This window comes from Onychomys torridus, chromosome 4 (genome assembly GCF_903995425.1).
Source record: "Onychomys torridus chromosome 4, mOncTor1.1, whole genome shotgun sequence".
NCBI lineage: Eukaryota > Metazoa > Chordata > Mammalia > Rodentia > Cricetidae > Onychomys > Onychomys torridus.
In genome coordinates, this window is record NC_050446.1 from 3,104,090 (window position 1) to 3,122,213 (window position 18,124).

The 18,124-nt window shown below is 51.3% G+C and overlaps 1 protein-coding gene across 11 annotated transcripts in view; it reads right to left on the bottom strand.

Annotated features, from left to right (window-relative positions):
* Positions 1–18,124, bottom strand: part of LOC118582622 (DAB2 interacting protein) — a 179,765-nt gene that overhangs the window by 45,600 nt on the left and 116,041 nt on the right. For 5 of the 11 annotated variants that reach the window (XM_036185636.1, XM_036185631.1, XM_036185632.1 and 2 more), the window contains one exon: positions 5,575–5,692. The exons of the other annotated variants lie outside the window; for them this stretch is intronic. In XM_036185636.1, the coding sequence (XP_036041529.1) occupies positions 5,575–5,692 (118 nt within the window). The remainder of the gene's footprint in view (positions 1–5,574; positions 5,693–18,124) is intronic. 11 annotated transcript variants of the gene reach the window in all.

Sequence of the window (18,124 nt, forward strand, 5' to 3'; positions counted from 1 at the left end):
CAATTCAGCTCCATTCTGTCTTCAAGAAAATGATCGAGTTCAAAAGAATAGGTTCCCCATGTCCCCAATGGCTTTGGAGGGATGGAATGGGGAAGGGGGACCAAAAATGCCCCCGGGCCCACTGTTGGTTATCTTTGAGTCACTGGGCCAGGCAAAGGCTTCTTACTTTCTGTGGTGGCCAGAGGGGCAACTGAGAACCACATGGCTGGGCTTGGTAGATAGTCCTGTTGGTCTCCTCATCTCTGGAATGGGAATCCTACAACCCCCACCCCTTCTAGTGTCAGCAGAGCAGATCTGGAAAGGCATGCAGGGTAAGAGGTCAGATGAACAGGAAGGCAGGCCCAAAGCTGTCTGGACTCTGAGGAGAATGTTTGAAGTGAATGGTTTAGGGATATGTAAGTGTTTGCTGGTAACCAACCAGGAAACTGGAACACCATTCCACCCCATTGTGTGGGACCCCGCCTGTCTGTGGGCTGCAGCTGGCCACGAGCCACCTAGACCACCTCTAGTTTAGTGACATTTTAATTTACACTGGGACAGTGTTCTCCCCCTGCTTACTGTTTTAGTTTTTCTTTGGCTCCTGAGGGGCTGACTCTGACCCCTCACCCCACCACCAGACTGTAGGAAGGAGGGAGGGTCTGCCTGGCCTGGTTTTACTTTAGAAGGTATGGGGTCTACTTCCCTCCTTGGGGAAATGTTTTATTCCTTTTGAGCAAAATGGGGGCTTCTGAGAGGGTCAAGAAAGGGAACCGGCTTAGAGATGAAAGCATTACCAAGTGTCCCCAGGAGCATCCAGGGCAGGGGAGCCCACCTGTGAGGCTCTTGACTGTACTGAGCCCAGGGAAGTCACCTAGGTTCCTCAGCTTCAGTCTTATGCCCAGGACACAGGAGATAAGGATCTGTAGGGCTGAACGTTGCCCAGATTAAATGAGAGGCTGCTGCCAAGCACTCATTTAGGTAGGATGTCTGGCACATAACAAGGGATCAAAAACCAATAGGTATTATTATTCCTGTTGTGTTATCTTTAGTGAGAAGCATGCCAGAGAATTCCGAGTGGGTGACTACAAACGTGTGAGCAGGCGAGGCCACCTATAATTAGCAGTCATTACATATGCAAATGTCTGCTCAGCAGCTAGAACCAGTGTTGTTTGAAGTCTGTTTAAATAACCCTCCCCTGCTCCCCGCTGCCCACCCTCCTCAAATCTTGCTTACACTATTAATTTCATTAACAAACATTTACTTCCTAATGGCAGATAGGAACTCATACATATCTGAATCACAGGCTTTAAGGACTGGGATGTGGCTAAGGGACAGGACACTTAAGGCTTTGCTTTGGCTCAGAGAACAAAACAAAGCACTACAAAGGTTTTAAAGGTTGAGCCTCTCCCCAACCCTCACTGTAGTCATTTGGGGTCTGGTTCTGGGTTCTGTGGCTACTGAAGTCCAGGCTGCCACTTAGTATCTTCCACAGCCTAGATGGAGTCTTAGCTGGGTACAAGTCCCAATCACTGCTCTGACAGAGTGCACACAGTAGGCCCACTAACAGTTCCTCAGGTCAGTGGGGCCAGAAAGGAGAGTGTCTGGAAGGTAGCTTTCTTGTTAAGTCCCAGAGCCAAGTCAGAGCAGGGCCACCAACTGCTCTCCCAACCAGGCTCATCAGGGACCCGAATGGTGCTAGGCCCAATCTTTCCATGGACGCTTTACAAAGGCTGTGTCGAGAATCATAGGAGATGAAGTCATCGCTCCCAGAAATAGACTGATTAAGAAGATGTGAGGGCAGTGCAAACTGCAAGGATGGATGGACAGACGGACACACACGTGTACAGACACACACACACAGACACACACACAAACTCCCCCACTGTTCCCTCCCCTCTCTCACCCTGGGAAGCCTGGCCAGACCTGAGCTCCGTTTGGTATTTTTTATTTCTCCTTCCTTCCTTCCTTCCTTCCTTCCTTCCTTCCTTCCTTCCTTCCTTCCTTCCTTCCAGAATAGCTGGTATCTAGGGACAAAATCAGGGACTGCTCTGCTGGGGTTCTCAAGCCTGAGGAGCATCTATAAAGTCCCTAACATTCAACCGACTGGAGCACTCAGACCCAGGTGGTTTCCTACTCACCTCCTCTTTGGCCTCATCCTGCATGTTCCCCAGGTGAAACCCCACCTATCTCTTCTGGGCTGCTCACATTCCTATCTATCCAAGAGGTAGGAGTGACCGGCTGGCGACCGGGGCAGGAGGGCTTCTAGTGGCTAAGGAAGACCTTTAAAACAAGTCCTCTTGCAGCAATATGACCTGGGACAGTGACTCCACTTCTCTGAGATTAGTTTCTTGGTCTGTAAAATACAGAGCAATGTGTCTATCTCACAGGGTAAAATGAAATGAATTGTGTATTCATTCACTGACACAATACCAGCCCCTAACCTAGGTACTGGAGACACATGAAGGAGCAGGAGATGAAGTCTACTCTCTCAAGGTCCCGATCAAATGTGGGTCAGGTACAAACATACACAGCAGAAGATGGGAGACTCAAATCTAGGTTCAAGCAGGAGGAGTCCAGGATTAACACATGAATGAGACGAACAAGCAGGGCCAGGAGGACACTGCTGGTGGAAGAACAGATATGGAGCTGCACTGCAGGGCAGGGCCAGGGCCCAGTGCGGGGAGGGCATGCAATCCCAGCACCTGGAGACAGAAACAGGAGGATGGAGAGCTTGAGGCCTTCTGGGATGTATTAAGGAGACCTTGTTTAAAAAATAAGCCACAACAACAAAAATAATCAAACAAAACCACCAATTGTTCCAGCACTGGCAAGACTAGATAGAGTAGAAGGGGAATGGGGGATCAGCCTAGGGTCAGCCACAGGTGCAAGGTGAATCTTCTTTAAGTATTTCTTCTTATGGGCCCACCACTCACTACCACCCCCATCTTCGACACTCCAAATATCCTCTCTCTCTCCCTCTCTCCCTCTCTCCCTCTCTCCCTCTCTCTCTCTCTCTCTCTTTCTCTCTCTCTCTCTCTCTCTCACACACACACACACACACACACACACACACACACACACACCAGAGCTAGCTGTTGGGCTGATCCTCAAGAGAGCCCCAGGAATGGGCTGGCCTCACGCTTGCTTTTCAGATGACAAAGAACTTTATCTCCAAGGCAGGCAGTAGTACCACTGTGCCCCAGGCCAGCACTCTACCCACACTGGGCTGTCTAACCCAACCAGACATTTACAGTAACCCTCCCTACCCAGGGCCAGTGCTCCATCTCCTACCCAGCTACAAAAGTTTCAGAGCTCTGCACAGATACTCCTGGGAACCCCACTTGTGACTCTCTTACTCCACGGCCCACCTAAAAACCCAGGCCACACTCCTGCCTGGCCTGGCCTCCCTTTGGAGCCCCGAAGAGCTGGGTAAAAGCTGTGGTGAGGACAAGCTTCCCAGGAACAGCAGCAGGTACCTCTCCCGCACCAACACAGGCAGAGACCACAGCTGATTTTCTGTCCCTGTCCCTAGGGCCTAGTACAGGTGAACAAAAACAGAAATAACTCATCCCAAGGATCCCTCAGGGGAGTTCTGTCTGCACCAGAAAATGAGACAGGCAACCTGCCTGTCTTGGAGTTTGTGTGAAGCTTCAGGGAAGCCATGTTCAAGACCCCTGTCTCCACCCCTCTATGGACTCAAACATTTCTTTAGTTTCCCAACCCAGAAGCTGCGGGCCGTGAGTGAGGGCAGGAGTGAGCTGAGGAGGAAGGAAGGCACTGGTCCAGGCACAGGGACAGTTCTTTTTCTATGAGCCCCCTCCAAATTTTCTGCAGAGGAAGATCCCTGGTTTTGGTAGGGGAGAGTTTTGAGGTAGCAGTGCTTGGAGCTTAGAGCTTTTGATTTTAGTTCTCTCTGCACTGAAAAAAGACTTCATGGAAGCTAAAGAGAATGGGAGGGTAGCGGTGAGGACTCTGATTAAGAGCTGGCTAATATGGCCTCCATCACCTCTAAGTTCCTAAAGCCCAGAGTGCTGTTTGACCTCAGACCAGCACCCAGAATACAGAGAGGAGCCCCACCTCAGATACAGGCATTTGGGGGTGGTAGACTCTTCAAGGCCACACAGGGTGGGGGTAGGGTGGAGGTGCTCTCCATTTGGAAACCTTGGGCTGCCAGGCTGCTCCACCGATCCATGCTGAGGGTCAGCTGCCTCTGGCTCTGATGCTTTGCATACAATACGGGGAAAATTAAGGTTTAAGCCTGAGGACAATGGAGGGACCAGGCACTGGGTGACCTTCTATATAGCCAGTCAGTGGAGAAAGGAAAAGGAAAGTTATGCCTACAGGCCTGAACAGGCCTGAGCCAGGCTAGAGGTGACCAAGGTCTGAGGAGCAGGAGCCTGCAATGGAAGGGTGGGAAGGACAGGGCACAAGGTCTCTGTGAAGGCCCTCCTCAGCAGCACAGGAAGGAGCTGCCCTGTTGGCAGAAGAACAAATGCTAACAGCAGCAAGGTCACATGCATGGACAGCACCATCCCACCGCTGCCCAAGAGCAGGATGCAAGTGTCACTGGACTCTCTTAAGCCACTTTTCATTGCTGGGCTCTGGCCTGGCCCAAGGGGCTTATTTATGTCGCAAAGCTGGGGAAGCACCCATGGAGCAGTGAGTACTGGCAATTCTCAGGGCAGCTCAGGCTAGCCTCCAGCTGATATGCTGGCCCAAGGCAGCATTGCACACCACTGGGACCAAGCCAGCCCACGGCCAGGCAGGCACCATCCACTCAATAAATGGAAGTGGGTCCCATTGTTTCTGCCCTGTCCCTCTGCGGGAAGGCCTGGCCTAAGTGCCTTCTAGCCACCTGGACTTTGGCCACCCTTACCATAAAGACCTCTAACCAGAGTGCAGACTGTATTTGGTCAACATTCATGTTTTGTTTAGCCACACAGTGTATGACATTTTTAAGTCTTGAATCAATTGCCAGCATTTAAAGATGCAAAAATTTTAATGTCACAAAAAATAACTCTAGGGCTTTCTCTTCCGAACCCACTTCTGCCACCAAAGCCCAGCAGCTGTCCCTGACCCCAGAAAGACATAGCCCTACAGACTGTCACAGCTGTCATCACAACTGTGAAGTACCTCAGCTAGGGTTCCTATGTCACATGGGCAAGGCAGGGTCCACAACACACCAGACCTCTCCTAGGGTCACATCAGTTCCTGGCACACAGCTGAGACTTGCCAACGTGTGTGGATAGAGGGGGGGAAAAAGCAGATAAATCAGACAAACGCTGGGCTTTACCACGCCCAGGACTTCCTGACTGCCACAGCTTCTTTGCAAAAGCCCTGCCCGCTGCGTGTACAGCTGACCCGCTAGGGCCCCTCCCACAGGCGGGTACTCCTATAGCAGGACACAGGTGCAGTAATCTGCAGGCTGTGTCTGCACCTCTGGTCACTGCATGGTCTTTGTTAAAGGTTGGGCCTTGTAGTGTCTAGGCAAAGGAAGCCCAGTGCTCCTGGCATCTCTGCACCTCCGGCCAGCCCAGACAGATCCCCAGGACGTCTGTCAAACTGAAAAGGAGAAATCCAACAGCAAGAACTCACAAAGTCAAGGCTTCTTCGGATGCTGCCTGCAGGAGGCCTGCCCCTCTTTGAAGCTGGTAACCAATTCTTCCTCTTTCTTTCCAGTAAATGGAACTCCACAGGGTTTTCAAGGTCAAAGCTGTATTGGCAGGAAGGGTTCTCTTTATTCTTCTACCTCAGACTTACCCCAAACACAGACAATTGTCCCCAACAACCAGTTCCTGCTGGGTGGAGACAAGGACCAGGCAGGTGCTTCCTGTGGCCCCAGGAGTCCTGCTCCCCTGGATACGGTTCTCTGTGGGCCTGGTTTCCTGAAGCTCTACCTCAGTATGAAGTTGGGAAGAAACAGCTGCCAATCCCCAGAGTGTACCCACAGCCCAGAGAGGGGATCAAGGCTCAGGGATGGGCTTGGTCCCTTGTTAGTGGCTGAGGATGTTACTTCAAGTGACTCTCCTCTCTGTTTCAGTCCCCTCACTTGAAAAATAAGGAAATAAATACCCAACTGGAGAGATTCAACCTCCTAACGAGACCCAGAGGAGCTGTGGGGATCATAAAGTGCCATGCCAAAGTTAATTATTCCAGCACCTGGCATGGTGCATGACATGCAGTAGGTGCTCAGTGAATATGTTTATTCAGCTTGAGCTGTGCCAGGCCATACTGGGTGCCAGAAGTGGAGAGGAGGTCTAGGCTGTCTGTGGGAGGTCTGCCCTTCAAGGGCTAGAGAGACAATGGTCATGTACGTCTTGCATATGGAACTGCAAGGAGCCCCATGTGGGACCCAGAGAGGGGTCCTGGGCTCCTTGAGGCAGGAGTAAGAGAACTGGGTCTTTGAACCTCCACCTCTGTCCTGTAGCCTAGATCAAAAGTGGCCAGGAACCTGAGAATACCACAGTACTTACTGTACAGCCCACCCTTCCGCAGCCACTCAGTAGTGCTTACATGTGATCCAGCCGAAAGGACATGGCAGCCAGTCCTGGTTTTAATGTTGTGCGGCTGGCAGGCCATCCTGGCTCTTCTGTACTAGCCTCAAGACCTTGGACAAGTCAACAAGCCCCTCTACCCCCCTTTCCCAGCACCTCTTAGACTTCTGATACCAAAAACAAAAGCACCTGGCAAAAAAGGGCCAGTTTGGGACCCATCCTCTACCTCCTCGGCCTCAGTCTTCACCTCTCCATACCTGCTGCTCTTGCCCTTTAGAACTGGCTCCCACTCTCCCAGCGCCGAACCTCCTTTTCACCTCCCACAGCCTATCCAAGAAGAAGAAAGGCCCTGTCCTCTGAAGCCTGTCCTCAGCAGGCTCCTCTACCTGTCTTGGAGCCCTGCTCCTTGCTTTACCACCTGAGGGACCGGCTCCTTTCAGACCTTGAGTACTATCACCCACCATTCCACCTGATTCCCTGAGAGCAGACCCAACTGTCCCCTAGCCCTAGACAGCAGTAGGAAAAAGCAGGCCAGAGTGTCCAGCCTTGTCTACTTGGGAACATTCCTTCCTCACCTGGCCCTGACGCCCCTCTGCAAGGGGCTAATCTCTACAGCCCTGTATCCAGATCGAGGCGGAGTGCTCTTTGTGAGGACTGGGGAGGAGCTGGACTCCCAGTGTCCCGAGGAAGTCCTTCTACTGTTGAGGGGCAGATCCAACAGGGACCCAAACGAACAGCTCGAGAGGCTGGCAAGGGGCACCAGGGAAGCAAGCCCTAAGCAGAGGGGTTGGGACTTGAAGGGTGGGTAGAGCAGAAGGCATCTGGACAGGGGAATAGAAGGCAGGGAGCACAGCATGATGGCGCCTTACCGGCTTCAAGCACCTGCTCCGTGCCAAACACTTTGCTGTAAATTTCATCTATTCCTCAAGGCTCCCAAGAGACAGGAATTGCCATACCCTCATCTTACAGGTAAGTAAGCAGAGCTAGGTTTGACAAAGACCCTGACCTGGAACATCTGCATGAGTAAACAAGGGGGCCCGGAGCACAGGGGTTTGGGGGAGGCAAGGGCAAGAAGAGTCTGGAGGCTCTGAGGCTTGTTAAGCCCTTGAAGTCAGCTCTGCTGTCCCTGCAGACCCACCCTAGTATATACAGATGAACCCCAGGGGGCACCTGGCAGGAGCAGGAGGATTGCCAGTCTAAGGACCTTGGTCCCCAACCTTCTTTCGCCATTTGCCTGAAGCCTGAAAGGCTGCTGCTGAGGAGCCAGAGAAGGCAGCCAGTCAGGAGGCATGCTCAGTGGCCACACCACAGGCTGGTGAGGAGCTGTTGCCAGGGCAGCTAAGAGTCTGCCTTCACAGGAAGAGCGTTTTAGCACATGCTCTCTCTGGGCCGCTAGCACAATGTCCAGCAGCAGCTACCTCAGCCATGGGCTTCAAGCTCCTGCCCCAGAGAAACAGGGCTCACGGGCAAGACATCTACCATCTGGGATGGCTGGTCCTCTGTCAGGGTCAGGGGAAGTGGAGCCAAGGAGAGTGAGGTGAAAATGGGTTCCCCAACTGAGCTCCTACCAGGCCAGATCACACTGGCCCTGGGATGGTTATGGTCCAGACTACTACTAAGGGCTATGTGTGTAGTCCAACCTGACACAGACTCAGAAGAATTCCAAGTGCTGTAAGAAACATGTGAACTTGGACTCACCCAAGGGCAGAGTCACAAAACCCCTCAAAACCAGGAATCCACGTGCTGAGGTGGCAACCAGAGGTCTGGAGTAGTTTTCTCTAAAGCTGTTCTAGAAAGGATGTAGTGTTCCTGAGAGCACACCGAGACGCCTCACACTGACCACACAGGTGCCACCAACCTGTCTGAACCTGCCCCAAGACTCAGGAAAGTCAGCAAACTAACGCTGCCCATGGCACTCAGGTCCTGAGTTCTACTTGGACTAAGGTCGCTTAAAGAGGCCCCTTGACCCTTGAGCCAGTAAGGAAGCTGCTGGTCCCTGCTATGAACACACTGAGGCATGCTAGGAATGAACTGAGACTCAGTACTTCTCAGCAGACAGGAGCACATGCAGGAGACAGACTGCAGGACGGCTTGCTCTGTGTGTGCCCACAGCAGTCTGCCTGACGCCACTACAATACTTATCCTGGGACTCGCTGGGCGGAGGAGTCCAAGCTCCATGCTCTCGGCAAATCTTCAGACTAGAAATTCAGCCACTGTGACTTAGGAGGAAGAGACTGCAGCTCAGGTGGGCACCCTGAGACCAGGCTCTGAGGACAGCCCACTATCCACCTGGACTTAACCAGGTACCTACACATACCAGCACAGTGCCTGGGATACCTAGCTGGGAGAGAAATACAGAAGAAAGGATATCAAATCCTCTCACGGTCCAAGGAGAAGCAACGCATATGTGCGTGGTAGAGGAAGCTTAACGAGGTGCCTTCCACTTCACACCTCCCTGGGTTCCAGCAGGCCCAAGCCTGTCTATGGGAAGCTGGAAAATGCCTATGAAGAGACCCAGGGTTGGTACCCAGAGTCAGGGCTGCTATGTGATCCTAAACTACCACACTGAAGAGCCCAGGCTGGCTGTGGTGGTTGGTCTGTCACTTGACACAAACAAGAGGGGACCTCACATAAGAAGATGCCCCCATGTCTGCTCTGTGGCCGCAGCACCCTGGGCAGGTATGGTCTTTGGCCATTAAACACAAGCTTGGCCTCTGCAGTTCATGTTTCAGTTCTTGCAGGACCTCCCTCACGATGGACTGTAAGTGGTAAAGCGACATAAACCCCTCCTCCCAAAGTTGATTTTGGTTTCGTCACGGTCTTGATCACAACAGGGAGAGCAAGACCAGAAGGGGGGCTGGAGAGATGGCTCAGAGGGTAAGAGCACCGCCTGCTCTTCCAAAGGTCCTGAGTTCAATTCCCAGCAACCACATGGTGGCTGACAACCATCTGTAATGAGATCTGGCACCCTCTTCTGGCCTGCAGGGGTGCGTGCAAACAGAACACTGTATACATAATAAATAAATAAATCTTAAAAAAAAAAAAAAAGACCAGAAGGGAGCCCAGCAAGCCTCCTTGCTGCTACATCAGCCTCCCTCCAGCAGCAGGCTGGGGTACTGGGGCAGGGCTGGGCAGTCCCCCAGCAAAATGCCTTGCTGTTTACTTGAACAACTAAGCAGAAGTTTTTTGGGAAATGGAATGAGTGTGGAACAAAGAACACCGGCTGGGCTCTTTAACCAACCAACATAAACACTTAGCCTCTAGCCATGGAGGGCTGCAGTTTACATTTGGCAAGGGGCAGGAACAGCCAATCAGACCTGAGTTCGGGCTGAAACCTGGCTCCAGCCGCAACAGTAGCAAACATGCCCAGCAAGTTCCTGACACTTCTGAGGCTCAACAGCCCATCTGGCCCTGTCCTTCAGCATCTATAGGGACACCCTGAGGTCTGGCTCCTGGCTGCAAGCAGGTCCTGCACACCCAGTCCCCGGTTACTCTGTACCTAGGAAGACTCCCTATAACACCATCACTCCCTGTCCTCCAGAATCCTGGCTGTCAGGGAGGAAGAATGTAGGCCTACTACTTGGGATCTCCGGATTACCCAGAACTTGAGGGGACTACACACTCCAGAACGGACCACAGACTCAAGGATCTAGCCCTCGAAGGCTGGGTTTCTTTGCACAGCTCCTCTGGCACAAAGATGCTCAGCTGTCTCCAGAAAGCAGGGCAGCATGGCCTCTGGTGTCCTCCAGGCCTCTTTCTTGGTGCACACAGTGAAGGTCAATTCTCCCCACCTGCTGCTGCCACCTCTGAAACACTGGGGAGTCCAGAATCTCCAAGTGCTCAGCTAACCACACCTCCACCACCACCTCTGTAGACAGCAGAAGGCCCATGTCATCACAGTGACTGGGAGCCTAGAAAGGAGTAAACCATAGGCCTCACGGGAGGGGACGGATGCTATTTACAAAGCCTTTTCAAGAGTCGTTAATATACCCAGCATTTAGAACACTGCAAAACTGTCAGGCTGCCGTTAAGAGGAAGAAAAGTCTGGTCTGGGGATACTGAGGCCAACACTGCTGGAGTCCTATAGACCCTTGTTCAACAGTCTCAGGCAGCTGCCAGTCCTTCTGTGGGAAAGAAGTACTCGACACTAGTCTCAGGTGCCAGCTTCCAAGTGCCTTTGCACTTGGGGTTATACAGGCCCAGGTTTGAACCCAGTTCACCTTAAGGTCTATATGACCTTAGGCAAGTACTTAGCTGTCTTCAGCCTTGGTCTCTACACTTGTAAGAAGTATATTCCTTAAAACTGTCTGAGATTTAGGGTCACATATTCTTCCAGCCCCCAGCAGCCAGACCATGGAATGTGCGTAAGCTCTTCTACCTGCCCAGAAAGATCACTGTTTCTACCCTACTCCCACTGGATCAAATCCCACACCTGGACTCACTGCCATGGGCAGTGAAATTATAATTTGCCTGTGGGACAATTTAATCCCAGCCCTGAGGGGAGAGGCTCAGTATCCACCACTTCTTCCAGTTTGCCTGGTGCCTGACAAGTGGTGGGGTCTACCTGGACAATGCCCTCAAGCCCAGGCCATCCAAGTTCCTTTGCGGTGCAGGCTAACTTGGCATTTAGTAACTCCTGGTTCCAGTCCCAGTGGCACCCCACTCAAATGGGCATCTTAGACCTGCCGGTACCTCCAGCACCTCACTACCCAATAGCTGCCTGTCTCCCCACTACTTGGGACTTGCACGACTCTCCAGATTTCTCATAGTAACACCTTCTCAAGAGTTTCGGAAGCAAACCAAAGTCATTTGCCAACTATCTTCTCCTATTAATCTCACAATGCATTTGCTATTTTCCTTCCATAATGACTCATTTAGCAACAACAGAGCAATTAGGCAGACCACAGAACATTGATTTTCTAAGTGGAAGAATGTCAGCACAAACGTCATTTCCTGCTTGTCTTGGGCCATCTCTTGCTACATGGTGGGGTGAACTATTGGAGCGCTAATGGGATCTACTGTCAGGATCCCGGGGCCTCAAATAGAAGCTCCAATGTGTGATAATATGATAAAATGATAATATGATAAAATGACCAAACATGCAATCTCGGATAGACCTCAAGTCCCCGGGGGACCTGTCTCATCACCCAAGACGAGAGAGTCTGGTGCAGGCACAGGTCCATATGCCACAGAGCAGAACTGTGTTCATCAGTGTGCCTTGTTTTCAGTGTGGTGAGGATGGAAATTCCATTTCCATTTGAGATATATAAAACAGCTGGATCCAAATCCTGATCATACCCATGTACATCACACCTAAATCACACCTCAGTACAATCCTCATGCCTGTCAAGAGCATGTCCACTTCAGGCTGCCCATCCAACCTCTAGGCTCAGAAAGGGCTGAAGAAAGACAAGCCAGCTGGACACTGCTCTTCCCCCCACCACCACAGCCCAAGACGAAGACCTCATAGTTTTAGAACACTCCAAATCACTTTCCAAAACACAGCGCAAGAGGAGGGAAAAAGGTAGCCTATCAGGGACAGCCCAATGAGTGGAGTATCTGGCAGTCTGGTGCCCACACTGACACAAGGTGCCAAAGCCAACCTCATAGTGGGAAAACTATTAAGCAGGGATTCTGCTAATCTCTCACTCCAGACACTCCAAGCAAGTGGAGAAGACAGCTGGAGAAGCAATAGGTCACCACGGCCCCACCCTAGCCAACAGACTAACTTTGATCCAGGGAGCAAACCGCTCTTGGTAGCTGCAGGGCAATAGCACAAGGCCCAGCTGATGAGTGTAAATTTAAAATGCAAATTCTGTGCCTTTTGGTGTGATTATTACTCTCTGAGCCTCTCTAGCTTATCTGTAAAATGGGATGATGATTCCTGTCCTGCCAAAGTTCTATCTGGTATGAAAGCAAACTGGTAAATAATTTAGTATGCACACATACTCTCATACCCACCCCACCCTACCCCACCAAAAACTAACTCTCTCTCTCTCTCTCTCTCTCTCTCTCTCTCTCTCTCTCCCTCCCTCCCTCCCTCCCTCTCTCCCTCTCTCCCTCTCTCCCTCTCTCTTACACACACACACCACACTCAGCAAAGGAGTCGCAGGGCTGGCACATTCAGCTCTAGCATGATAGTACAGTCTGTCCCTATGAAGAGGGTACCCCATTCTAGGGATATGCCAACAGATACTGTGCAGTCAGTGTGGGCAGGAAGGTAACCCATACTCCCTTTTGTAGTTTCAGACACATTAGCATTTCAAATTGAGGAATCACGCCTTGAAGAAAACTACTTCCTCCAGCTCACTGAATGCTGCCCACCTGTATGTACAATGGGATTCCCTCAGCCCTAATAGACTGTAACACCTGTAAGAAGTTCTGAGAAACACTTTCATGGGAGCTCTGGACAAAGGGGGAGATAGGGGAATGTATCACAGCTTGGAGAAATAGGACTTTCCCCAATTTCCAGCAGAGTATCAGGGCAGATCTGTGCCTCAATTTCCATTTCTAGCATGAGAAGAAGCAAGAGACCACATACCAGAAAGAACATTCATTTCAACAAGAGGCAATTAAAAAAGGACTAGAAATCTCAAATGGAATTTCCTCCAGGCTACCAATAACCTGAGGTCCAGAAACTGGGAGACTGGAATCCCAGAAGAGGATCCAGGCAGATATGCCTACCTTACCCCCTCCTGCTCCAAAATGCACTTCTAGCTAGAGGTAAGCACCATGCCCTTGCAGCTTCCAAAAAAAACAGGGCAAAGTCCCCATAACAGCTGGACACACATCTGAGAAGACTGTATGTATAGGAACAGAGAAATCAGAGAGAACATAGACACATGACCCTTGTATGCCAGAGATCCCATTTATGGATCCCAGAAGGGGCATGGCCAGCACAAAAGCCACATGGGTACAACAATAACAACTCCCCCAAAACAACTCAGTGCCCCCACTTTTCTCTTAGAGGGCTCCTTGAAAGGTCAAGGACTCCAGGAACCACTGGCTCCTCCGGAAGAGCTCCTACAAACCCATTCACGGCAGACCCATCCATAATGGCACAGACTTTGCTCCCAGCAAGGACAGTGCTTTATTAATTATTCAGAGGACAGTACAATTATGCAAATCTGTGGACAGCCTCTGTCCAACTACTGCCTCCTACAAAGAGCGCCTGAGGGGGATGGGGGACCCAGAGCCAGAGCTCCTGTGTACAGGGGACCCACGCATCCTCCTAAAGGGACAACTTCCAATATCCTGGCTAAGGTTAGTACTAGCCAAATCACTACTCCAGTGAGGGTGTGAACAAGACAGACGGACTGATGGATGGAGACAGACAGACAGACACACACAGACACACACACACACACACACACACACACACACACACACACGAGAATTGGTAAAGCTCTGGATACCTCATAATAACAGCATCACCCTGCCACTGGAGCCAGCACCGCCATTGTGCAAGGCTCACCCTTGCAGGCCCTGAGGGCAGGGAATACACCCAAAGTCCTGTCTTAAAAACGTGCTTCTGAGGAGAGGGAACACCTCAAGCTAATGTTTACCAAATGGTGCTCTGCAGAACATTCACACAGGTGTCCATAGCTACTCCTGGGGTAGGCGTAGGGGCAGGAAACCCTGGATTAAACAAAGCAGAGCTGGTGTCCTTACTACATGGCCTCTCAAAGGCTCTAACCTTCTGGGGCAAAGAAGCAAACAACCCCTGTGGGAGATGACATATAGTCCCACATCCAGAAACCTCTGAAACCAATTCTGAGGTCATTCTCCACCACCAGACGGCTTTAGGCTAGGATATCCCTCATCCCTAACCCATCACCACCAGTTTTGTGGAACTTAGTCTGGGAGTGGTGGCAGGCAGGAGGGCAGGACCTTCCCCTAGTCTAAAGAGACTGCAAATGTTCCCTGCTGAGCTGCCGCCAGCACAGGCTCTGAAACACTGTGGAGTGTTTTCATGACCCTTATCCACAGCACCAGAGTTGCACATCGGGAACCCTGGGGCAAAGATGAGAACTGTCCACCATCACCATATTACCTTCCAAGGCAGTGATCAAAGTCACATCCAAGTTCTGATTTGGGGAGTGGGGAGCTGTGAAAGCCAATACCTTCCTGCCCTCTTCCCCATCACCCTAACACAGACCCAAACACAGCTACTGCTCATCAGTACCAACCCAAGAACTAGAAAGTTACTCAGCACAATAGAGGAACCACAAACTGAAACTGCCCACCTACCTCCCCAAGACTTCATCACTACATCAGCCTCTTGCAGAATTCCTGGTGGCCTAGAGACAGTCCACAAAACTTTCCTGGCAGCCGCCATGTTCTCATGCAAGGGACAGTTAAATACTCTGGAGAAAGCCAAGTGTTATCCCACCTGCTAATCACTGACAAGTGACTTCCCTGGAAAACCTCAATTTATGTATCTGTAAACTAGGGAAAGGCAGCACTGCCCAGTGGTTAAAGCCTAGGCCCTAGAGATGGGGGATGGACTGCTGGGTTTGGAACCTAGCTCTGACAACCAGAGTACACGTGGCTTGGCCTGTCATGAGCTGAGGAAGGGCCTGGCCTGGAAGATGGCTCACCACGTGACCAGTCCACTAGCGGACCCTGCCTTTGTATCCGAAGAAAGTCTGTCTCTAAGTCCACTGTGAGGCTAACCCTGGAGAAGAGACTCTACTGTCTGAGGCCAATTTCTTCACTCACCAGACAGGAAGCGTAAAGCAAGAGTAAGCCATCAGCAACGGTGTTTGTTCACCGCCCAATGCCTGGCACATGCGCCTCAAAAATGGTAAGCAGTTTGCTATTATTAGTGTTATCCGAACATGTAACATGAACATTCGAGCAGAGACCACATTAAAGACGGGTGACAGGGCTTCACAGGCAGGGCCACACTGTCAAGTGAGGATGGTAATAGCACCTGTGAGCATGAAACACGGAAAGGCATGACATAGCTCCTTTTCAGTGGCCACTCAAAGGTGGTGGGTGGTGCCATCCCAGCACTGAGAGAAGCCTGCCATGCATGTAGACAGTGAGATGAAAGACATCTGCATCCCACCCAGCTCCAATAGTGCAGGAAGTTCCAGGGCTTCACAACCTGAATGTAATGAACCAAGCCCAGCAAAAAGGGCACAAACCCGCAGTGCACATTTCCTCTCGGAACCCTGGGCCTGCTTTACTAACAGAGCAGCACAAGGCCTCAGACAGGCTCTCCTCAGCATGTGGTGGTGTGGCAACTGTAGGGGATAGGGCCCGGAATGAGCAGCCAGGGGTTCAAATTCCAAGACCTTACTTCACAAGCCAGACCCCGAACTCCTCTCACTCACCCACCATCTGGTAGGTGACCTGGGCTGACCCGTCTCCCTCAAGACAGGCCCCTCTAGGCTGTGCTGAGAGCTCTGTCCAGAGGGCAGCACCCCCCTCCAGCCCTGAAACACTGACTTGTCCTGCCCAGGGGCTTTGCCTTCATGGAACTGGGCCTGAATTACATGGCCAGAGCTTACTTCATCCCAGTAAGTGAAGCCACTTCTCTGCATCTCAGCTTCACACCTAGAACCAGGGAGTCAGAGTAAGGAATGGGCCGTGGTGACCGCTCTGGGCTCAAGTCTGTACACCTGGAGATAGAGATGGTGCAACTCCAGCTTTGCCTCCCCTCTCTGAGCTCACTCACCTGCTGGCCACGGTCTCAATGCCTGACCTCATCCAAGGACCTCTAGGAAGCCCAGAGCACTGACACAGTGAGATGCTTTCCACAGTGGGAGTCGGACAGTCAACACCAGGCAGAAATCCCCACAGCAGAAGAGCAAGTGCCTTCTTGACCAAGGGTAGCATGCTGCCTCGTAGAGACACTTCAATGAGTGCTGGTCTCTTTCTCTGACCCTGAACTTATTTCTAACAAGACGGTTCCTGGTTTGGGATGTTCTTAAAGCAACATGGTAGGCCCAGATAAAGGTGGAATCTCAGCTCTGGCCAGAGAATGAACTACCTGAGCAGAGAGCTCTCCCAGGAGTGTCAAGGGGCCACTTACACACTGAGCTTCAGTTCCTCCATCTGTGAAATGGGAACCCCGCCCCCTACTGTGAGGAATCAAGAACACAGCACAGGATACGCTTGGACAAGCTGCCCGCACACAGCTGAGTCAGTCTTCGCCCCTCTACAAAAGTTCTCAACTTAGGGCAACAGTTCTCAGACTTGGAGGAGACACAAGTTACCCAAGCAAAGAGTAATCCAGCAGGTCTAGGGTGGAGACCAAGAACCTGTATTTTATCAGGTGCCATCCCAGCACCTGAACTACTACCCTGAACATCTGTGGCAAACTCCACCCAGCCACTTCTGCAACTGAGTTTCCTAGCTGCAGTCTGGGGTGGGGACTGAAAAAAAGGCATACATGGGAACAGAACAGGGGGTGGGGCCAGGAATAATCCATTAATAAATCTCCTCCCCAGCCAGAAACAGTAATTGTTGAGGCTTGGCCATTCTTCACATACTAACAATCTGCAGCTGCAATACAAGGCTCTGATTATGAACGTCAAAAAGACAGAGCATGAAATTAACTTCCCCTTAGTCAGTGGGCACAGGGAGATGCTACACTAATTCACTGCCCTCAGCATGAGAACTCCCTACAACAATGTCACATCTTATTAGGGTGTGTGCTACCCTGGTGCCATCTATCTCTGTGCCCAATGCTCTTTTACAATCCAGCCAGGCTGATGTACAATCAAACAGGACCCTGCTGCTTGTTCAAGGAAGGTCAAAACAGTGGGCAGGAGGCTAACAGGGAAGGGGATGTGCCAGGGCAGCTGAGGGAAGGTTGAAGAACCCCAGCGGGAGCTTCCCACTGGAAAAGGGGAGGCGGAGGCCGCTGCACTGGCATAACACATCTTGCAGGTAGCAGACACAGGGAAATGTTCCAAGAGATGGGAAAGCTGTACTCAGAGCATGCCTGTGACTCTTGCAGACCCTGCTCCTGCCTGGCAAGGAACACCAACGTTCCCATGAGTGCCCACAGAAGATGGGTGACAAAAGCCTGCCAGGTTACCTTTTGGAGAATGCCCCAAGCAGCAGGGCCTTAGGGCTGCTCACTAACCCATCTCTCTTAGGAAACCTAAGGATATGGAAAGTTACTTACTGACAGTACTAAACATTTCTGTGCAGCACACAGCACTGTTGGTGCTTCTGACCAGCCCACTGCAGAAGGTGTCTGTCAGGAGTCAGAGACATTCAGGCCTACTGAGCAGGCAAAAGCATTCTTGACATATTGCCAGGATTAGGCTTAACCTCCAGCTTTGGGGGTCACTTCTTAGTCTAAGCATGTCCAGGGAGTACAGTATCCAGGAAGGGTGTCAAGTTGGACACTCTCTTCCTCCCTCTCCTGGGATTATACCCACTACTTGCCTAGCAAAGACAGGACCTGTAGCACATAAGTGACAGCTTTCACAAGTACTTACATCCTAAGTTCCAAAAAAAAAAAAAAAAATAGCACATGGGGTGAATAGCCATGTGTCCATGGAGCTCATTCCCTAATTCCAGAGGGAATGTGAAAGCAGGCACAGCAGGGCTGGAAGGGGAAACTTCCACGTCAACTGCATTAGTCACCTCTGAGCCTTAAGGGAAGACATTAGAAGAGGCCTAGTAGG